General features: G+C 30.9%; 3 protein-coding genes across 8 annotated transcripts; all 3 read left to right on the forward strand.

Annotated features, from left to right (window-relative positions):
- Nucleotides 1-522: 522 nt before the first annotated feature.
- On the forward strand, nucleotides 523-8,801 carry LOC124820105 (uncharacterized). Of its 6 annotated transcripts, XM_088099694.1 has the most exons (9): nucleotides 523-673; nucleotides 1,430-1,493; nucleotides 2,553-2,628; nucleotides 4,613-4,790; nucleotides 5,082-5,162; nucleotides 6,618-6,867; nucleotides 6,958-7,054; nucleotides 7,568-7,633; nucleotides 8,388-8,801. In XM_088099694.1, exons 4-9 carry the CDS (start codon nucleotides 4,643-4,645, stop codon nucleotides 8,580-8,582), a joined length of 837 nt encoding a protein of 278 aa, XP_087955820.1. In that variant the 5' UTR covers nucleotides 523-673; nucleotides 1,430-1,493; nucleotides 2,553-2,628; nucleotides 4,613-4,642; the 3' UTR covers nucleotides 8,583-8,801. The 6 variants fall into 6 exon arrangements, with proteins under 6 accessions (XP_087955820.1, XP_047147699.1, XP_047147695.1 ...); XM_047291743.2 differs by lacking the exon at nucleotides 2,553-2,628 and having other exon boundaries at nucleotides 4,601-4,790; XM_047291739.2 differs by lacking the exon at nucleotides 2,553-2,628.
- A 3,284-nt stretch (nucleotides 8,802-12,085) lies between these two features.
- LOC124820106 (annexin-like protein RJ4) lies at nucleotides 12,086-15,121 on the forward strand. The gene is made up of 6 exons (XM_047291744.2): nucleotides 12,086-12,244; nucleotides 13,548-13,693; nucleotides 13,808-14,026; nucleotides 14,121-14,333; nucleotides 14,462-14,551; nucleotides 14,690-15,121. Exons 1-6 carry the CDS (start codon nucleotides 12,172-12,174, stop codon nucleotides 14,891-14,893), a joined length of 945 nt encoding a protein of 314 aa, XP_047147700.1. The 5' UTR covers nucleotides 12,086-12,171; the 3' UTR covers nucleotides 14,894-15,121.
- Nucleotides 15,122-18,743: 3,622 nt separating this feature from the next.
- On the forward strand, nucleotides 18,744-20,962 carry LOC124820104 (annexin-like protein RJ4). Its single transcript, XM_047291737.2, has 6 exons — nucleotides 18,744-18,858; nucleotides 19,053-19,198; nucleotides 19,380-19,598; nucleotides 19,869-20,081; nucleotides 20,296-20,385; nucleotides 20,472-20,962. The coding sequence occupies exons 1-6, from the start codon at nucleotides 18,786-18,788 to the stop codon at nucleotides 20,673-20,675; spliced, it is 945 nt and encodes a 314-aa protein (XP_047147693.1). The 5' UTR covers nucleotides 18,744-18,785; the 3' UTR covers nucleotides 20,676-20,962.
- Nucleotides 20,963-23,852: the final 2,890 nt, after the last annotated feature.

The raw sequence follows: 23,852 nt of genomic DNA on the forward strand, positions 1-23,852 counted from the left end.
GATATAATTGTCATTTTAGAAGGATATAATTGGCATTTTAGAAAATTGGGGAGGTGGAGGAAGAGACGTGTGGGGTGGAGGGAGTAACACCCTTAAATGTATGTTGTTTTTACTTTATAAATATAGCCAATTTTATTGGTATGTAAAAAATTAATACCTTCCATTACCAATTTGTTATTGAGATGAAAATTAAGTGTTTACATAACTAAAATATTTCTATAATGATATATGAGGAGAATAGTGTTTGTTTTATAACTTTCTTTCTTACATTTTTGTTATAAATATAACTATTTTTGTTGGATTGTAAAATAAAATTCATAATAACCAATTTTATCACAGTGATTAAACTTACAAGTAATCTTATTATATACTTATAAAATTATAAAATTACTAAAATATAATTTTTTTTACATACAACCTTTAGTAATTTTAATATAAATTTAGAAAACATTTTTTTTTAATTTTTTTTTCATTTTAGATATTTTTTATTACAGTAGAAGAGAGCTACAGGGTGCACAGTTATTTCCGTCTCACCATACACTGCACTCCTCACACTAAATCTCTGAGTTGCTCCAGTAAATCACCCTCTAAATTAATCCCAACCCGAAAAGTGTGGTTTGTTCGGTTCCTTTAAGCTCTCATCATCACCCCTGAGCTCGCTGTGATCATGAAGGTCGTCATGACCATTTGTTCCTATGTAAATTCATTTTGACATGTTAATCTTCTAAGTATTTGTTCACTTGATGCTGAATTTGAAAATTTTGGTATTTTGGACTTGTTTCTGTGAGGATACTGGGTCTTGTGAGGCTATATTGGTTTAAGGAATTAGGAACTTGAAGTTAGGCAGTGATTTTTAAATGTTTGAATTTCTTAGTAGTTGTTTGGTTTCTCATTTGACAGCATTATATGCTTCTGCTTGAATCCCTCCAAGTGGATTGAAAAATGTATTGGACATTTATTATTTGTTTATACACGGAAGAAAAATGGGGAAGAGGACAGAGTTCACGTACAATTGGTACGAGGGATTGATAAGGGTATCCAGAGTTAGGAACAATTGGTGGTGATGCCTTGGCATCTTCAGTGGACTTATTACTGCTTCAATTAGTTCCCATTAACGTATATGTTGTGTTTTCTTTACTTTGGTCATTCTTATTTTATGCTATTGTTGTTAATTAATTTTTTCTACATTTTTCTGCAATCAGATGTTGATTATTATTATGGTTGAACATTTTAGTCTAATCTCAGTTCTGCATTTAGTTACTTGATTTGGTTGTTTTTTCTTCTTTTATAATTCTGCCCAAGTATTGGCTTATGTTTTGTTGTTGGATTATTATTTAGACTTTGCTACGATGCCTTATGTATACTTATTGTACAATTCTCTTAAGCTGAGATGTAAATAATGTTGTAAATATCTGGTTTTTTTCTGCAGAAGCTTGATGATTTGATCCCACCAATTCATAGTTTTTAATTTCAAATCCTGTGTGTGTAAAAGGGTAAGTTTCTTTCTTACAGTTCTTTAACTGTTTGTTCATAATTAAAATGCATACCCAGCTTCAGTGTAACAATAGAGGGCTATGATTTGATTGAAATATCATGATAGGGGTAGGATCAACATAAAGCATACGGGTAGCAAATATAATTATCCCACTAGTCAAAATATAACCCGTTATTTATTTGTTTTGTAGATAAAATAATAAAACAGGACTTGTGCGCTGAGTTTGGAGTCAACTAGTTTAAATAACATTGAGCTTTATTAAAGGGTGTGAGTTTGTATTTATGGACTCTTGTAAATTTGTGTCTTGAATTCTGGTTATGCTTTGGATAGAAGATATACACATCTAGAGTAATAAAGAAAAAGAAACGTGGCCTAGTTATCAACCATTTTGATGTGTCTACAACAAATCTATTTATATAGGCACTAGGATTTAGGGTTATTAGTCATATGTTTCTCACAATCCTATTTATCTAGAAAATCTGTGTTGGAAATTCCACATCAACTAGAGACAAGATTGATTTATAATACATATGTAGGTGCAAACCTCACCTTACAAGATGGTTTTGTAGGTTGAGTTAGGTTTAAAGTCCACTTTTTAACATGATATCAAAACCATTATTAGAATCTATCCTAGCGAGATTTGTTGTTTATTGGGCATATTGTTCCATCCGCTATTGGACCACCCATTAATATCAAGTCTCACACTTGAGATGTATATACCTTAACATGAGGGGACATGTTAGAAGTCTCACATCAACTAGAGATAAGACCAATTTATAGTATATATGTAAGTGCAAACCTAACCTCACAAGTTGATTTTTGTGAGATTGAGTTAGACTTAAAGTCCACTTCTTTACAATTTAATTGAGCTATCTATTTCACTAGTCACCAGGATCTTCTTAATCATCGAACTAGGCACAATACACCTTTATCCCCTATATATCAGGTAAGTGTATGATTAGTCTTCTTTAGATTTCTGTTAGTTTAAGGTTTATAGATCCTCCATTTATGTCTATTCTTCTAATCTTGATTTAGATTTTTTGGACATTTTGATCAGGGATTGCCTGGAACCCTAGTTCTCAACTCCCTGTTTGTCGTAAACTGTAACTTCAATTTAACTCTTATAGTAGTTGGTAATATTCCATTCTATGTTTTTTCATTATATTTTTTTTCTCATTCAATTTCTTTGTTAGATGTTTTGTCCCTTTGAAATGACTACAAAATGTTGTTGTCTGTAACCATGATTGTTTTGTTTATTCCCGTGCTCAACCTGTTGTTTGTTGTAGTTTACATTTGTTTGTCCATAAGGCTTTGTTCATGATTTTAAATTAGAGGATCACTTTCTGTGAAACTTTAACAGTTTGCAGTTTTTTTCTTAGTAGTGCATGTTCAACAGTGGGTTGTGGAAGTTTAAAATCTCTAAAAATCTAAACGTAAACACAAATAATATCCTCTATTTTGGTAGTGTGGCCATTTTCACTTTCTCAGGTTACGAAGTCTGTTTATACATCCCAAGTTGTGTAAATTTTAAATTGTTATGTAAAAGGTTACCTACAAGCAATAGGGTGAGCCTGCAATTAATCTTTGCGCCCACTTCCAAGTAGTGTGTATATTATGATGAGTGAAAACCGAGTTGCATATATTTAATAGAACAAACAGTTGAGAATATCTAGTTTGGCAAGTACTTATGTCAGTCCATGCAATCTCAGTATCAGGTCAAAGTAGGGATCAAAATATAAAAGACCATGTTTAAAAGAATAAATGGATGAAAACTGAACGGATGAAGAACTAATTCACTATGTTCAATCTTCATTGAAATTTGAGAATTGCAAGGCTGTAAGTTTGAATGATGAATCTTGTCCATGATTAATAGGAAAAGGCTAATGTGGAATTGAGTTTTGGAACTTTTTCTTCAAATATGAGATAAGGTGTCTAATATTTGAAAAAAGGCTAGTTGATGAAAGGAGTATTAAAATCCACAGGTGTTCCAAAAATAAAATAAATTCATGTTAATAGATGCACAGATCTCACCAATTTATAGAAATGGTTTGAAGGCATAGTAAACTGCAAATGCACTCAATATTCTATTTTCAGTTTCAGGGATAGGGATTACTCTAAAGAATTCGTGATTAGGTCTTTAGTTTTGTCTATGTATGAGATATTACTTTTCTGGCTTTCTCTTCATTAAGAACTTTTAAATTGGGTCCAGTTTGAATATTTCATAATAAGTGGTGTACTTAGCCAAACAAACTCGGTGAATAAAGAGATTATTTTCAGATAATCCTTAGCCACCAAAATTGTTTCTTTCTTTCTCTTGGGGACATTGTGTCTTCTTTCGCTTTCCATCTCATCTACTATGATTCTAATTTATTTTCAGATAACAAATCTGTTTGCTCGACTGATATATTTCCTACCATCTTAAAAGCCTTTGTTGTACAAATTTTTCCAGCTCTCACCAATTCTGAACTACCATTGTCCTATGATTTGTCTCATTATAATTGTTCTAAAAATTCTACCTTTAGTGACAGTTTTGTAATCTCCTTCTAGTGCTTAATCAAACTTTGATTTGTTTCATTCTAATAGTTATATTTTAACTTTTGTTTTGACTGTGGCAATGGTTGGTTTTATGCATTGCCATGGCATTTGTACAAAAGAAATGCTCGTAACATGTATATATTGTATGTACAGTTTCTCAAATTTGATCTGACACTGCTCTTTTATGACCATATGGGAATGGTTTATGGTGAAACTTGCTAAGTGTTTTTGTTTCATTAAAAATGCTGTGCCTTGCTTAATGATTTTCACTTGAGCATTACCAGTAGAAGGTAATGAAATCTCATGCCAAGTCCTGTATGTGCAATCCTTTAAAAAGTTTATTTTGCAATCTCATTTAGTATACAACTACCATGGATTTATCATTACAAATTTCAAAGAATAAGTACATAAAGGACTAAGATGCAACTTAAATGGGGGAGCAATCCATTTTTGTATCTTAAAGTTGAGCTATACAATTGCATAGAAACACAAAGGGATTTCTTATTAAAGATTTTTATCATTCTTTGATTATTATATTTGTTTTATACGAGTTACCATAAGTTTGATCAGTTTCATGTACAGATCTTCGTATATTATAAAGTTTAGACTGAAATGGAGGCATTGAAATCATGTTATGGTGATGGATCTTCTGATTCAGATTCGGAATCTGCACCTTCAGCTCCAACCTCTACTCCCCCAGCAGTATTCACACCATTGCCACCACCTCCTATCTCTCTCCTTGACCCGACAACATTTCTTGGTATTCTAGGTTTTAAGCTGATTTTATTTACTCATTACTAGAATGAAAAAAAGAGAATGAAGCTTTCATCTTGTTGGATAGGTTTAGGCGATCCAATAGGAAATAATAAGAATTGTAAATTTCACCAACCTGAAAATCTTGTTGATGTTACAATTTTTTTCTGAATTCATAAACTCATATTTCTTATGATGAAAGTTTCATTATAACCAACTTTATTTCTTATTATTTGGTAGCAAGCTTTGTTCCTTTTGTAGACAACTATTCATGGTTTTTATGGTAAATGTTCTTTAGATCTGCAGACAGGTCAGACAACAAGAGTTAGGAGCTTCCCTCACGTTGATGGTAACTATGCCTTACATGTTTACATACCAAGTAAGTTAATTGTGATCTTTGAAAGAATTTTTCTTTGTAAAAATATCTTTATATGTTTAAACGTGATGGTTTTTCTGCTGTGGTGATTTTTAATGAATTTACCCTATGCATTTGTCTGTGCACATTAGAATGCCTCACATTTAAATTTACTTTTCACTTAGGCCTATTACTTTCTAAGTGTAACATCTAACCCCAACAACGGAGAGATTAGGTACTCGTTGCCATGAGAAGCATCAAAATCTAAAAGGAAACGAAGAATCCTAAAAACATGAGCTAGGAGAGTTCTGAACAATGGAATAGTGTAATCTCGTGAGTTTTAGCACTTTGACCACTGCCAAACATTGCTCAGCAAAATTTCTTTGTCGAGCAATTTTTCTAATCTTACACATTGTCCATATTTCACTCAGCAAAGATGCTTTGTTGAATGAATCTTTGAGGAGTTTACTTGCTAGTCCAGTTTCATTCGACAACAAAAGTTTGTTGAGCAATTTTTCAAAAATCATCTTAGCTTCTTTTATCTCTTTTGTCTTGGGTTGATACCTTCATCTTTTTCCTCCTTCCAACAATATGAGATTGCATCCACTTATTTTAATTTGGTTATATATCTAATCAATATGAGATTTCCAACAATAACATAATTGTCCTTGTGAGTCTCACCGGTTACCTTTTCTCCTTTTAATTTTTCTCTTAATTAAAATATACTTTTTTCTTGGGGATAAACAAAGGTTTTGAGTTTGGGAGAATTTGATAACAACTCAGATTTGACTTTAATGTTAATTTATTTTTCAAGAGTCATTATGATTCTTTTATATTTGTGATAATTGCTCTAAATAGAAAAAAAGCCATAGTAAAGTAACTTCTGAAAATTAAATCACAAGTAAAGTCAAATTAAGCTATTCTCATACATTCTCATGCAAAGATGATTTCCTTGGTTGCACAAGATATCTATGCCTCCAAATTATTTGAGTCCTTTACAGTTTAGATGTCCTTGTGCCCTGTGATGCATCTGCAACAAGCACAGAGCAAGGTGCACTTGGTCTGGCATTTCAAAGCACTTGTTGGAGCATATTGTGAATGAATATTCTCATATGGACAGCACCTTCACTATAACAAGGTCCTGCCTAGGTCAAGCAACTGGTCCATTGTCTATGTCTGAACTTTCTGCTCTTGACTCCTGGAAATTTCTCGTGTTAGAAACAGGATCACCTGCACGATGTAGTTGTAAAAGTGATATCCTTAAAATTGAAAGGGGCATTCTCAGTTTCAGTTATGATTGTCGTTCCTAGAATTTAGATCAAGTTCAACCACCACATGCAAGGCTATTTTATATTTTATTGTTCCCTTACCAGTACCTTGTTGATTTCTTCATATATTTTTAATAGACTTCACCATGCTAGTAAGTTTGTTCAAAAGCTTTTCATGATAAATTATACAAGGTGCAGCTTTTGTTTACAGTTAACATTTCATCTCCGTCGAAGAAAGAACTATCTGCTTTCTTGAAAAAAGTGTCATCTCGGGTGCCAAATCTTAATGTTGTTGATGTCGATGTCCCATTAAACATCCTGTGCCAACATGATGAGAAGCTCGAACAAGTTGCCTTAGGAAGAGAATTTCACATAAGTTTGGGAAGAACTGTTCCAATACGAGTGCACCAGATTGACTCAGTGATCTCAATGCTCAAACAGAAGCTTCACATCCAACGCCAGTCAGTTTTATTTCTTCTATTCTTCACTTGTGAAAATGGAACAGTTTTTTCTTTTCCACCTTTTTTCCTCATTGTTTCCCTTTGAAGTAGGTATTGGATAGACTTTCACAAGTGGGAGGTCTTTATTAATGATGATCACACACGCACCTTTCTCTCGGTAGAAGTTGTTCAAAGAGGGTTAATAGAGGTATGATTTGTGGCCTTACATTTTCTTTTTGCATGCCCCTGTTACTTGTTTTACTCTTCAATCATACCCCAGTTGGATTTATGTGTTGCACTTGTCGCTTAAATGTGATTGTTAGGGGCTTAATATTTGTACCTTGGTTTGTTTTCTATAAAGCTGCTGATTTAGAACATGTTAATGCTCTCTTGATTCATGTCATTCGTAATATAACTATAGGAAGTTTGGAAAATTGCATTTGAAACTGAATTAAATCATTAGGGTGACGTGAAAAACTAAATTAAATAAAGATGGAAATGTAAATTCTCGAAACTCATAGTTCATCCTTTTTATCTTGTATAGGAAGTTGCACATATATAATTGGGAAAAGACTAGAGATGGGATGAGAACCTCTGGAAAATAGAATTGATATGTGAAAAGACTACTAATTTCTCACTGTTTAATCTTATGCCAATTCATTCTCTCCTTCTAGTTTATCAATTAATATGAAATGTATTTTTTCTTTAAAATTAATTGCAGATTACAAAGCAAATTGAAACAGTCAATACAATTTACAGACTTCATAATCTTCCTGAGTTTTACAAGGTGAGTAGTTTTGTTGAGTAATGCTGCCACCCTAACCACTGCATCATAACTACTGTCTTATCCCGATCTTTTTAAGTTTCTAGGCAAATTCAAAACCGTAATTACGTAAATGAATAAAAAAATTTCAAAATTACGGATATTGGCAAGTCGTGTAGCCCCCACACTAAGGTCATAATAGTAAACATGTCCATATAGTTAATAATTCTTACATCTTTGTATTTACCATTTTTGAATATTAATAAATTGTACTTCTTCCTTGTATCTTGTTATCTAATTTATACAATTTTATCCAAATTATGACGAGTATAAAGTAAAAATCACAAATTTTCTATGGTTAAATCCATCGATTATCAACTCCCATGATCTTTCATGTATTTTACCCATTTTTCCATCCGGTGATCAATTATGATTACACCCGCTGGTAATTGATTATAATAATATTATAATCAATTAACAGTGAAATCGTACATGATTTCAACGTTAAGTAATTGATTATAGTTTATTGTAATCGATTATCCGGACAAAAAATATCTGGGATTTCACAAACTTCACCTTTTAACATATGTCTGAAGTCGTACACCTGAGCACAACTTCTTTGTTTGAAGTTGTGTGGGGCTGCATAACTTGTCTATATGTAATTTTGAAATTTTTTGTCCATTTAGGTAATTACGGTTTTGAATTTGCCTAGAAACTTTAGAACACCGTCTTATCCCTGATTCAATTCTGGTATTTGAACTTGAACTACACTTTACAGGATCCACGTCCGCACATATCCTTGGCATGGTCACCGGGTGACATTGCCCATTCACTGAAGAAAGTTGTTGACGAGGAAATGAAGTACAATGCGGGAAAATCTTTCAAGAGTATTTTTAGCTGTAAATTCAAAGGTATTGAATGTAAGATTGGGAAGAAAGCATATGTAATATGCAAAATTCCCGATGGACAATAATAATTCGTGCTTTCTAAAGAAAATGTTTCCTAAAATGTTGGGTTTTCTTTGTTTGGTGGCAATCTGATCATGAATAGATTACCAGGGAGATGTGAATGTGTAACATAACATCGTTATTTATTCCTTGTGAGTTGTAGACTACACCAAATGCTTGTAGGAGTTCATCAAAGCTTTGTAGAGATTACTTCATGAAATATTATCATTATTGACATATTCAGAGACGAGATGTATGCTCACTTTTCTTCCATTGCATGGTTGTATTTTTTTATTAAATTAAAATTAAAAATAAAAAATTACATCGTTTAAAAAGAAAAGAAGACCATAGAAAAAGTTGAGTAATTGTTAAGGATACGGCAATTGCTTTTAACACCCTATTATTTCTTCTTCCTGTACATCCCGAGATGTGTAAAGACAAAAAAATATGTAAATGGCTATTATTTTCTGCATAGCCATGACTACTAGCTGTGTACACAAAATTACCAACTGCACCTCCACAATAATAAGAAAAGACTTAAAAATCCTCCACCACTGTTATAAATATAAGGGTCCACTATAAAAAAAATTATTATTTTGCGGGGATTATTTTGTGGGGTTATAAAAACTTTTTATAAATTAATATTATTTAAGATCTTAAAAAGAACTATTTGAGTGCTCATAATATTGGAGATTTTAATTGTTTTTTAAGAGGTTTTTAACCTCTCCAATTTATAATACAATTTTTACTATTTTACTTTCTCTTTTACACTAAAATTTTTCTAAATTTGTTACATGAATTTACTCACAACGTACCTCTAATTTCTCATTTCCCTTAAAGATTTTGAAGCAATCATATGATTTTTCTCCGAAGACAACTCTTCCTCCTTTCTCCTCAACAAATGCGGCTCCCCGTAATACAACTCCGTGTAACGTAGTTCATCCTCGCAATGAACAAAGCTTCAAGCAATGAATACAACTCCCACAACGCAGTTCATCGTTGTTTCATGGTCTTTGTTGTCAGGTAGGGTTCACGTGGAGTTTTCATTTTTGGTCATCGTCATAGCTCGTCATCGCATTGCATTGTCTCTTACCCCAACAAGATATATTTCTTTATTTTGAGTATTTTCTAAAGAATTTTTCTGTTTGTAAGGTGTATTGCGTGTGCGTATTCGATAAATCACCAAAGGGCAACATCATGCAAAGAATATGTCATCCCTTACCTTTATTTTCACTGACGTATGCCATCAATGTTACTTTTAATATCTTATTTGTCTCCTTCATTCCTTGAAATGGATCAACATTACCTTACGTGGGAGGTTCCTTGCTCAAACTAATGCATTATATGTGTCATTACAAGTTTTGACTCATTAAACACATTTTAGCATACCTAAACTAGCTAGAATTAGAAATTTTATTTTGCATTAGTTTTTTCAATATATTCTTTGTTTTAGACTTTGATTAGGATCATATTAAACATGTTTAGCTATTAAGATCATGCATTTATGCATTGCTAAATATTCAGACCCAAAATTGCAAACATATTGTGGAGTTAGAATTACAGTTGTTAAAATATTTTAAAATAAAAGATTGAAGTCGTCTTTGTCATTTGTTGGGGATTGAAGTTTTCATATAGCTTAGTCATTATTGTATAACATGTTTGCCTTTCTAATACTTGAACATTTGACTTCCCAATTAAGCTCAATGAGAAATCTACTCTTTCTAATAATATGCCTCTATCTGATCCACTATTGTACTATTGTTATTGTTGAGAATTTAATATATTTCCATTACTTGTCTTAATATTGTTTATGTTGTGAATTAGTTTCTTATTTCTCCTACTACAGTGCATTGGGAAACTATTATCCACATTCTTAGATACCTAGCTTTATCTTTTCCTCATCATCTTCCTTAGACGTTGTATGCTTATTCTTATGTTGTTGATTGAGTTGATTACTTTACTATATAAGTCTATTATAGATTTTGTGCATTTTTTCTTAAAAACCCTCTCTTGTTTCTCATTTCTTGATGAAGTTGAATATTGTGCCATAACTCTAACCATTAATGAGTTACTTTGTTTGCATTGGTTTCTTTCTAACATTAGTCATTTCTTTTTCTGGATAACTCCTAAGTAGTCTGGTAACCAAAATGCTATAAAATTTAGTGATAATTCAATTTTTAACGAGCATATGGAGAAATTCATTGTTCCTAGTCGTTATTTTATTTTTATCATACATCCATTATACTATCTTTCATCTCTTTTAGTAGCTATGCATTTTGTTAACTTATTTACGAAATCTTACACTACTAAGTGTTTTTATGTTTTAACTAACAAACTCTCTAATACATGGTGTTAGTCTTTTTGTTCTTATCATATTAATACATTTATATCTTTATTATGTCTTAGATATATAAATTTTCTATTAAAGTTAATGTTAGAAATTATATTCCTCTCCTTTTCCAGTATCCTTATTTGTAATTTTATTGTTTTCATACATCTTTAGATCCTTTAAACAAAACTATGTGGATGTTGAATTTCTCAATTACAATTAAAATTATAAATTCTTTATCAATAGATATTAGTGGTTAGTTTTGTTAGTAAAAAAAATTAAACTCAAAATCTCTTGTGCTATCGATCTAATTTTATATCTTTCAAATATTTGTTGAAAGAATTAAATTTAGCACTTTTCTTACTTTTTTTTTCCAACTTTTATCATTAAACCAATATTGTAATTTTAAAATTATAAAATTATATAATTAATCTAATTTTTCCATCAACTTATATTAAATATAAACAAAAAAATAATTAATAATATTAATTGAACTATAAGTATATATTAAATATAAAGATTACATCACACAGTAAACTTTTGACCTCACATAATATGTTATAGTCAATTATCACAATATGTAAAATTATTTAACCTCACTTGGGTTGATCAAGATAAGAATAAATGCCTATCACGTAACATAACTACTACACTCTAAAATTTGGTACTTCAGTCTCTTATATAGTACACTTTGAAATTTGATACTTCAATCTTATCTTAAAAAATGTTTCAATAAATTTAATAACGCCGTGAAAGTTTCAAATTTTTATACATATAAACAAAAGTAATATATATATTTATTGAATTCGAATTCAAAATTAAGAAAAAAAGATGAAAAAGTAAAAGAAACGTTACATGGGGATAAAGAACCCTATGACAGTAAATGAGCCGTTGCACAGAAATAATGAACCCTATAAGACAGTGGTGACATTTGTTCTTCATGCAAACAGAAAAGGACAAAATCTCACCTCAGGCTATGTAAATTCATAATTGACGCTTCATAAGCATTTTACTAGCAAACAAGTCTCAGCTACTGCAGCCAGCTCCTTTACATAACTTTATTTGTAATGCTTATTATTCTTTCCCTTTCTTCACTTTGTTTCTTAACGCGTTAAAAGATGCTTATTGAAGAAAGTGCACTGAAACGTATACTTAGAAACATGTAATATTGTGAAGGCGATAACTCCAAGGGAGCCATTCCTTCTATAAATTGAGATCAGAGCAAATGTGCATTCTCACATCACACACACATAGTTACTTTCAGAGTGTTAGAAAAGGTTATTCCAATGGCCACTCTTGTTCTTCATCATCAAACTTCTCCTGCTCAAGATGCTGAGGCTCTTCATCAAGCTTTCAAAGGTTTTCATAAACTTATACCATTTTAATTATTTATTACTTTCTCTGCTCTATCTATGTTTGATGCTTCTAATCATGAATTTATCTTCTTTCTGCTACATCTTGTCATTAGTGTTGATTAACTTTCTTCTGTTCGTTGTTAAGGATATTTTTTGTTACTTATGTTTTACTGTCATGAACCATTTCAGACATTCTTGATATGCTAAATCTATGGCAGATATCTACATTCCTGTTAATATCTTTTATTGTTCTGATTATTTCTCTTTTAACTTAGCAGGGAGAAAATGATACTCTTTTAGTTGAATAAAAAGTAAAAGCTTTCTTGATTTTTAATTTGATTTTCTTAAAATTGGTTTTCTCTTCTCTGTACCAAATGATACACCATGGAATAAGAGTAAATCATGAGTTATTCTGTGCACTAGTAACTTGTGCCAACCGAGTGAAAAGAAAAAGCCGAGGTACTTGAAGAATGATAATAATATAATATCTTGAAAACTATAAAAGATCAGCATAAACCTAACCCATGTTAAATTGTGTATTTTTGCTGTCTTTTTTAGAATAAAGTCATAAAGACATGAAAGTTGATATACATCATTTTATAATTTTTGTACAAAATTGTTTTAATATTTTTATTGAGTTAAATAAAGATATGAATGCACATGCACACACATATCTACTTTATATATACATATATATATATATATATATATATGTATATATATATATATATATATGTATATATATATGTATATATTTTATTAAGTTAATACTATATGAATGTCATGCACATATATCTACTTAATGTTTTATTATTTCATATTAAAGATAAAACAATTGATTTCTTTCTCATTTTGAAAAGCTAAAAAAGTTTTTAAAATTAAAGGAATTATAGAAATATTAAAAAATTGTCCTGTCCCTGTAAATGCAGTCTCAAATAACAAATATAAATCTGATTAGAATAATATATTTTATAGAATGAAAACACAATTGATAACACAATATATTTCCAAGACATTGGTATTATTGAAGACTCTTTAAAGATGTAAGAAAAAACAACATATAGTCCTTGTTATCAAATACCAATACAGAAATTGCGTGTCACTAAAAATTCTTTAATTTTCGTCTGACATGGGATACAAATATACAATGTGAACAAAATCTTTTTGTTTGACTTTGTTCTATACAACAGTCAGTGACGTAATAATATAATTTGTTTTGTTTAATGAGATACAAACATAACTGTGACAAAATGAATATGATGACATGATACTTAAAAGGAAACATGACATTGTTTTTGATGATTTAGGATGGGGTTCTGATGGCAAGGCCATTATAGCTATACTGGGTCACAGAAATGTTCATCAGAGACAGGAAATCATAAAGGCTTATGAAGAGATTTACCAAGAGAATCTCATCAAACGCCTTGAGTCAGAGATCTCTGGTGATTTTGAGGTATCATAACAACACTATCCCATATGACTTTAGAGTATCTAAGTAATTGGTTTTTGATAACAATCATGTGGTTCCTTTATCCTTACATTATGAAGAATTGTGTTCATAAATCAGAGAGCTGTGTATCGGTGGATGTTGGAGCCTGCAGATCGTGATGCTGTTTTGATGAATGTAGCAATAAAGAATGGTCCAAAAGAGTATAATGTGATTGCAGAGATTGCTAGTGTTCTTTCAGCTAAAGAACTTTTAGCAGTTAGGAGTGCCTATCATGATCGCTACAAACGTTCTTTGGAAGAAGATGTGGCAGCACACACCACTGGCCATCTTCGCCAGGCAAGTCATTTTCATACAAATAATTTGAGTGTTTGAAGTCACTTAATGAAATTTTGAATGCTAATGGTCAAAATCTGTGATTGGTTTTGAGCAGCTTTTGGTTGGACTGGTGAGCTCATACAGGTACGAGGGTGATGAGATCAATGTAAAATTGGCACAAACTGAAGCTAATATTCTTCATGAATCAATCAAGGAGAAGAAAGCTAACTATGAAGAAGTTACAAGAATTCTCACCACAAGAAGCAAAACTCAACTTGTTGCAACTTTCAACCGCTATAGAGATGAACATGGATTTTCCATTAGTAAGGTACTGATAAATGCAATACCCATTATATATAACTCATTAATTTCTACATGTTTGATAGCTAAATTTGTTTGTCTATATTTAATTTATCTTAAAGAATGATTAAAAATAATAGTGTATTTTCTTTGCAGAAATTGGTTGATCAGTCATCAGATGATTTTGTCAAGGTATCGCACACAGTCATTCGTGGCATCAATGACCACAAAAAGTACTATGAGAAGGTCAGGTTCTCACTTCCCTAAATGCAAGTTTGAAAACACAACATTAAGAAAAAGACTAACAAATCAGTTTCTTTTCTGTATAAGAAAATAGACATTGTATCATTGTAATCTGACCCTAAAGTTTTGTATTATGAATAGGTTTTACGCAATGCAATGAAAAAGTTTGGAACTGATGAGGATGGGTTGACTCGTGTGATTGTAACAAGGGCTGAGAAAGATTTGAAGGACATCAAAGAGGTGTACTACAAGAGGAACAGTGTTCATCTTGAAGATGCTGTGTCCAAGGAAATCTCAGGAGACTACAAGAGGTTCATCCTTGCACTGCTGGGGAAGCAAGACTAAAGAACTTGCCCTAATTAAGGGCATACCCTAGAAATAATGAGTTTCTGATGTGTTGTTTCATTAGGTCAGTTTGTGTCTTGTTTGAGGGCATATGTGCCTTTTCCTTGAGTTATGTGTCAGTACTTTGTTTTTCTCTTATTTGACAGCATCTATCTATGCTGTTTTCCTTTCAGAATTCCTTTGAGTTATGTTGTCTGTTACTTCATTTAATAAAAGCTCATTATCAAAGATTGAGTTCTTCATATTATATTATATTATATATATATATATATTGACACTGAAGGGACAGGTAAATAAAAAATGTTTTTATATTATATAAATCAGAATGAATATTTTAAATGGGGAGGTTTATTTTATATAGAAAGAAATTAGGATACATACTGTCATTATTCTCTTAATTAAATATTTTTAATATTTTTATATAGGTTTATTCTCTTAATTAAATATAATCTTTCAATGCACTTGTCCTTACATACCTAGGTGACATGTTCTTTTCATTTTTTTATCTTAATCCACGTTTTTTTTACTTTGCTTTATAGGAAGTGTGGTTTGTGTTAAAATCTTCTTGAATTAAAAAGATCCAACACATGTTCAATAGAGTACTACATCAACAACTATAAAGATTATAATTTGTTAAGAGTATATTAGTCTGATTAGGCCTTTTAGGTCTATTAGCATTAGCCATTAGCAATATTAATCCAAGTTTAAGAATCAAAATGAAACCATAAAAGTAGGATATCTCTGAATGAGTTTTTAATAATCTAATATTGAGATTTAATCCATTTAGATAAATCTCTTAAAAGTACAAGAATATGAAAATGAATAAAATCTTGTACCAAAGATATAATCAACAAAATAAAACATAAAAATGTAAAAACAACAGAAATATTCACGATAAAATGTGAACTTGAAACATTTTAAGAAAATCATAAGTAAAATCACTAAAGAAGAAAAAACAATAAACAACTCAAATCAAATCACATAAATGTGTGTAAAACTCGTATTAGTTTCAAGAACTCTATGAGTATACAAGGAATAAAAACATAAATGAGAAACGTGAAAATATTAGAAGACGATGAGGATGAATGAAGATAAATGAAAAGGAAATCATCAGTCGAAACTAAAAAATCCAAGATAAGACTCAAAGATTAAGAGAATTCTAAGCCAATGAGATAAAAACAACTCTTCAATTTCTTAATGATTTACACTAAACTTTATCACCTATTCAAACCATACAAATATGGAAGATAGATCTATAGAGAACTCATAAGTCTTTGATTCCAAGTTTATGTTACATTATGCTGAAACATTTTATAGTTTATCGTAATCTTATTTACCCGTAATTTAAAATCAAATAAAGATATTAGTCTCTAAAAATTATGAAAGAATATTTATTTTCTTTATATAAATTAGGATTTTTATATGGAAAAGACAACTGTTTTAATATTTTTTAAGAAGTCTCTAATAATTTTTTTATTTCTTTTTGTATATCCAATAATTTCACATAATTTAAAAATTGATATAAAAAATAATTTAATATTTTTAAAGACAAAATCCTAACAGAAATTTCAAACTCAAAAACAAACTTATTATCTCGAGAGCTTTAAGGTCAAACACTTTTAATATTTATTGTTTTCTTTTTCATCTCTTCTTTATTTATTGAAGAATTGTTAAATAGTTTAACTTTTAAAAATAGTCGAATTTAAAATAAGTAAAATCTGATGTCACCTGACTTATTTTAACCCATACGTAAAAAATAACAAATTAAAACACACTTTACATCGTATAGAAGAGAAAACTACATGAAAAAGAAAACAATCAGCTTTGATTTTATAAAAAAAATAATAATTTTACACTGCGAGAAACATGAGAACTGATTTTATCATTTTTTTTTCTATAAAATAATAGATAATGAAATTTTAACGACATTTTAACGATATTTTAACATAATTTACGTGTCATTATATATGTGATTGATCTAAAATTATTATACAATTAATAATAATTATTATAAACATTATTATAGACCAATCATAAAGGACACGTAGATAATATCATAAAAAAATGTTGTTAAAGTATTAATTGAAAGTACAAATCCTATGCAGTGGTTGGCAAATTAGGTCGGCACCTAAAATGTATAATTATAAACTATTACTGTCTTTGGCGGGAGGTTCTAACCAAACAAATAAGACAATAATGTACAAAATTAAACTAAAATGAAGTGAAATGGTTTCATCCAGTGGTTTTAACAATCGTCGTACTTTTTATAATCGATAATCCAATTCCTTATTTTTCATAGATAGAATAGGTCGATGATTTCAGTGAGAAAAAGGAAAAAATGTTCTCTAGAATCTTCTCAAAATATTAATTTTAATAGTTCTTTCTTAGTACAATGGCACGTCAATGATTCGTCTCCAATCACTATTCTTCATTTTTTTCAAAGTTTTAATTTCTAACATTATTTTGTTCTCCTCGGCAACTTACAAGAGTGGCAATTGAGAATACATTTATTTTCTAACACATTATTTGTATTAGTTATAATTTATTGATCACTATAAAATTTGTAAGAAAAAAAGAAAATTATTAAGGTCAATTTGTTTTAATTTGCAATTAATTTTAATTAATATTTTTTTCTAAATTTGAAAAGGAGTTGAATTTGATTCTTTTGTAAAGGAAAGATTTTGGTAACGTATCGAAGGTAGAAATAATAAATAGGACGGAAGTAGAAAGTTATCTTTATTTCTAAAATAATAAATATATTTGTTGTGACACCTGGGCACTCACGAGGGCGGAGAGTGATCGCCGGTGTAAGAGATACGAAGTATAAGAGACACAAATAAAGAGCGACTCCAAACTTCCAGTGGAAAGGAAATATGAAAGAATCGAACATACATCGGAATAAGAGAAATCTAGAGACGGTATAAGTATGAAACTATACCGTTGAAGGATAGTTTAAAGGAATTGATTTGACTATTCATATCATCAAAATGCATTTGTTTTTCGGTAGCGTAAACGATAACATTACATTTTTCACTGAAACTCTCAAATATATATTTATTTTTTCACCCACAATGATCAACTTAGTGTGATGTAGGAGTCTAAAATATATTTTAGGTTTAATCCTTTTCGACATCCCTATTTGTGTACGAATGTCTGAGATAGGTCCTCGTTTTCTAAAGTGTATCAAAATGGTCCTTAATTTTGAAAATTGATATCAATTGAGTCCTTCCCGTTAAGTTGGCTGGATGGCGTTAAAAAAATTGATGAGTGGGATACTGAGATGACGAACGAACGCTCGTCCACCAGCGAACGAACTCTCGTCGACCTCTTACTGCTGGACTACCGTTCGTTTCACACTGGACGACCGTTCGTTCGGTGGTCGACGAGCGTTCGTTCGTCATCTCAGCATCCCACTCATCAATTTTTTTAACGCCGTCTAGCCAACTTAACGGAAAGGACTCAATTGATATCAATTTTCAAAATTAAGGACCATTTTGATACACTTTAGAAAACGAAGACCTATCTCAGACATTCGTACACAAATAGGAATGTCGAAAAGGATTAAACCTATTTTAATATATTTTAGAGGACATAGTGAACACAGAAGCTATTGTATAATATGTTCAGTTTTTAAGAATATATATATATATATATATATATATATATATTGAAATATTCAAATTTTTTTATATTAGGTTATGTATCATCGTGTTAGTATGTTTGAATTTATTTGGAATAAAACAATTATAATTTATCATGTGAGTGTTGGACATTGTTAAAAAGTTGTTAAAAAGAAAATGGTTAAAAAAATATTTTTCATATATATAACTTTGCAGCTGTGTGTATAAATTTAATTAGCCAGAAGCTTAGAGTAAAAGTAAACAATTGAAGCATGGCTACATTGGTTGCTCCTCCCAACCACTCTCCTGTGGAAGATGCAGAATCTCTGAGGAAGGCCGTGAAAGGTCAGATACTGACATGATTCATCATATTTCCAAAAATTCATTTGATCATAGGTTTACATATTTTGAGTCCATCATCAAATTTCCAATAATTTGGTAGGAACTTGGAATAGGTGATGAGCATGCCAGATTTTTCAAAATTGTGATTTATACAAAAAAGACTAAGATTAAAGCAATGGATTCTGAAAACTTTGTAGGTTGGGGAGCTGATGGAAAAGCCATTATATCAATACTAGGCCATAGAAATGGTGCACAGAGGACCCAAATCAGAGAGGCATACCAGAATCTCTTCCAAGAGGATCTCATCAAACGCCTTGAATCCGAGCTCTCTGGTGACTTCGAGGTACACGAAATTGGCACTGGAAATCTCAGAAAAAGTTTCGTATTATTATTGTGAAATCCAACTGCTAAGAAAAAGTTAAACACCATATTGCTTTAAAGTCGTGGATTAGAAGCTATGTCAATCTATCTTACTAATAATGTAATTAATAAGTATTGTTGTGTGGGTTTTATGTACGAAACAGAGAGCAATGTATCGTTGGATATTGGAACCTGCAGAACGTGAGGCTTTGTTGGCCAATATAGCCCTTAAGAGGGATGAAAAAGGCTACCAAGTGATTGTGGAAATTTCCTGTGTTCTTTCACCTGAAGAGCTTTTTGCTGTGAGACGTGCCTACCACAACAGGTTCAAACGTTCCATGGAGGAAGATGTGGCTGCTAATACCACTGGCCATCTTCGCCAGGCATGTCTTATATAATTCCACAAAACTCAGATTGAGTTTCTTCTTGTGATTCTTCCATCTTAATTGAGTTTTGCCTCCATAAGTTTTAATGCAGAACACTATGATTAACTGAATGAAACTAATTTTCACTGGAAAGTTTCACCCAAAATATATACATTTTGTAATTTATACACACTTCATATTTTGCATTTGAAGAGAAAGAAGTCAACTGGTGAAATGATTTAGGGTATTTATTCATGATCTAATTAGGGTTTGGTTAATTTGTTTCAGCTGTTGGTAGGGTTGGTGAGCTCATTTAGGTACGGTGGCAGTGAGATTAATGCACGATTGGCACAATCTGAAGCTGATGCACTTCATGAGGCTATCAAAAACAAGAACAAAAGCAATGAAGAAATTATTAGGATCCTTACCACCAGGAGCAAGACCCAACTTGTGGCCACTTTCAACCGTTACAGGGATGATCATGGCATTGCCATTACAAAGGTACAACATGGAAGAACCTCTTATTTACTTTCTTCATGTTAAGATTTCATGATGTTATAATTATGTTTTAGACAAAAAAATGTCTTCCATGATGTGTGTCTGTGTTTCACGTGTCATATGTGTCGGGACACAAGGAGACGCCATTTGTAGGACCTGATAGCAGAAATTTTTTGAAGAACTAGTTTTCTTAGCTTGTTCCTTTTTCCATTTGCAGAAACTGTCCGATGAAGGGTCTGATGAGTTTCATATGGCAGCCAATTTAGCTATTAGTTGCATCAATGATCATAAGAAGTACTATGAAAAGGTGAAAATCTTATGTGCTTCTTTGAACATGACATGATGAAATACATTTGTCATACAAAGAATTGTTACTCTGAATCCATTATGCAGGTTCTGAGAAATGCCATGGAAAGTGTTGGAAGTGATGAGGAAGCATTGACGCGTGTGATTGTGACAAGGGCTGAGAAGGATCTGAAGGAGATCAAAGATGTGTATTACAAGAGAAACAGTGTTCATCTTGAGCATGTTGTGGCCAATGAAACTTCAGGAGACTACAAGAAGTTTCTGCTCACTCTGATGGGCAATGATGACTGATTTACTTATTCTAAGGATACAATACAACACATATTTAACAGATTTCATAGTATCCTTTTTTACAGAGTGACCTTTGTTGTATAAGCCATGGTTATGAATTGTGGTTTGAAAATTGCAATGGTAACCATGTGTTGTTTTGGAAAGCTTTGCTATCACCTTAGAATTTTTGCAACATTGATCTTAATTTTATAATTTTTTGCAATCAAACCAATTAAGTTGGTTTAATATTTGTTAAATAAAAGAAATTCAGGTCAAATATTTATTGAATACATAATTTGCAAATCTAATCAATTGGAACTAAATTAGTAATTTTTTTAATTAATTATTATTTCAGAATTTTATGTCACTATATTTTTTTATGTAATTTAATCATAATAAAATATGTGAAATATTTTTAGTGATAATTTAAAATCTCATTAAAACTCATTGTTGTACTTACTCTCAACCACAACAAATTACAAAGTAAGAAAAAGTAAAACAAAGCCTCTTACATATTAGTACAAGTTTTACAAGGAAACTACCTTTACTTATACAACAACTTTTACTAGCAATTATATATGTTAAGCTACGTAGGAGTGACTTAAATTTGTGTGAAATTGATTCCATTAAAGAATATTTAAATTATTTGGTGTGAGTATTTTTTTTTTCCATTAAATGAATTACTTTCATGGATACTTTTCTTTTGGTACTTTCGTATTCAAACTTATACTTGACTAGATTTTGGATCATGTGTTACTTAGCCAACATCTTAACATAAGAAGGTTGGTTATGACTTATAAGACTTTTGAACACATTCCTTTGATGTTCTAAGAATAGTAAGAGAAAGAAAACTTATTTAAAAAAATTTAACTAAGCAAGCATCACTTCCAGACAAAGAATATACAAACGGTTACTTTTATATAGATCCTAAATCAAACGGTTAACTCTTGTATATTGTTGATTTCCTAGTGTTAGTTTCTTTACTTTTATATAGACCCTAAATCAAACGGTTAACTCTTGTATATTGTTGATTTCCTAGTGTTAGTTTCTTTTCAAAACATATTCACTTTTGGTTGATATATGCTTTAACTCAAATGATTTTCTAACAATTATTGCTTTTACTCCTATGATGTTCTAACAATACCAATTTGAGCATACAAATTCAAATGACCCATACATTGTGTCAAAATTATCCTTGGGATGCATTCTTAAGAAATTCTTTCACAACTTTTAAACTTTGTAATGTGTATTGTGTTGAACATGTGTATTATGTATCTTGGATTTAGTGTTCCTTGCATTTTATTGACTATGGCTTGTGTTCATGTTGACAATACCTTAATGTTATCTTCATCTTGCATTTCATACATTTTTGTCTCATCAAGATGTGTATTTTGTTAGCATTATTTTAAATATAAAATAAATATTATAGCATTTTCAGTTTCTATTTTTAAGGAACATAAAGTGGTCCATTAAGCCATTATTTTTATCCTTTTAACTGCATAGAGGTTATGGAGCCGTTATTGATTTTTAAACGTAAAGCTCATTTATTTTGAAACCTGTGATGGCCAGACTTTATATAAGGGAATGGGTTACTCTCAGTTTTGATTACTAAGCTTACTCCTCTATTCAGAAAACACATCATCGAGTTTGAGTGAGTTAAGGTTTAGCAAAACAAAGTTGTCTGTGTTTGGATTACAAAATTGCAATGGCAGGAGGTACGCACATTATTCTTTCATTTTTTGCTTCCGCTGTTTTTGATCTGAATGTGTTACTGTAATGTTAATATAACATGTTTAGGTCAATTTTATACTCTACTATTTTATCATGTTTAGCATTTTGAACTTATTGAATCATAAACTTATGTACTTTATCTCTCTTTGATGTATATTTTGCTTGGAGAGTTTCTCTTGTCTTGCTATGCATATAGTACTTTTGTCCAATCTCCAAAGACTGTCTAATAAATACATTTAAGCATCTTATGTTAAGTCTAATTTCTATTTCACACTCAAGTAGTTTTCTAGATATACAAAACTATATTATTATTTGTTAACATCAAAATATGAGGATCTTCAACATGATATACAAATTAAGATTTGTATTTTATTATAAAACTCATACATGCCTTAACAAAAGAAGACAATCATGAATGACTTTATGTCTTTGTTGTAACTAAGAAATACCAATTGCAATCAATTATCGTTTTGAAATAAAGTATTGGCCCATACAGACACTACAAATAGTCATTGTTCACCATATATGTTAGTAAATTTATTTTATTATAATATATATTATCTATGACGTGTCACTTGAACATCATAATATCTTTACATATACTCTGACCGGGACCTCATATTAGAAGAGAACACGTAGGTGAAGTTCCTCAAAAACATATTGGCTTGAAGAGTGTAAGTAGACAAATTGAAAGAGCATGAGTACATCTCAACCTTTTATAAGGACACAATCAAATACAAGTACATTGTTTATTGCAGAGAGATTAGTACTATAAAAAAACAAAAAAGAATGGGTGTGAGAAAAAATTTCCCTTACATAATTTTAACAACCTACAAAGCTCTCCGTACAGTATCATATGTCATCTATCCGCAAATCTCAACTTTAACAGATTCCATCTACTTGCAGATAGAATAAAACAAAAGGAAAAAGGAACTTGCAGCTAAAAGCAGCCAGTTTTCTCCAACTGTCAAGTGCTGATCAACATGTTTTCTTCTCTGAGTTCAATCTCAAATGGTAACAATTAGCCCTTTGCATGTATCCACTGGGTCGCCAAGCCATGGTAGCATAAACCAAGACAAAGCAAGGGATGACACTTATACATAGAACTGTCTCAGGGGGCTCTGGTTGCAAGTAAAGAGGGAACAAGAAAACTGATAAGAGAAGATGAAAGATAAATAACACTACTGCCAACGTTTTGTTATCTAAGAGACTCATTTCTTCTCTGAGGAAAGCCAAAACCATAATGAAGAGAAAAAGAGAAACTCCCCTTTTATTACCTTCTCAGATTCTTCGATTTGAAGGTTGTAATTTATCTCATGTAATCTTATTTCACCAACAACAAATGTACAGTTGACACGTTCATTCTTTAATGTTGTGTCGGAAATATTAAAGCGTTTTTACCCAACACAGGATAAAAAACGTTTCTACTGCTTTTATAGTAATCGAACTGACAACCTTCGATGAAAT

This window comes from Vigna umbellata, chromosome 9, assembly GCF_029865625.1.
Source record: "Vigna umbellata cultivar VRB3 chromosome 9, Vumbellata_1.0, whole genome shotgun sequence".
NCBI lineage: Eukaryota > Viridiplantae > Streptophyta > Magnoliopsida > Fabales > Fabaceae > Vigna > Vigna umbellata.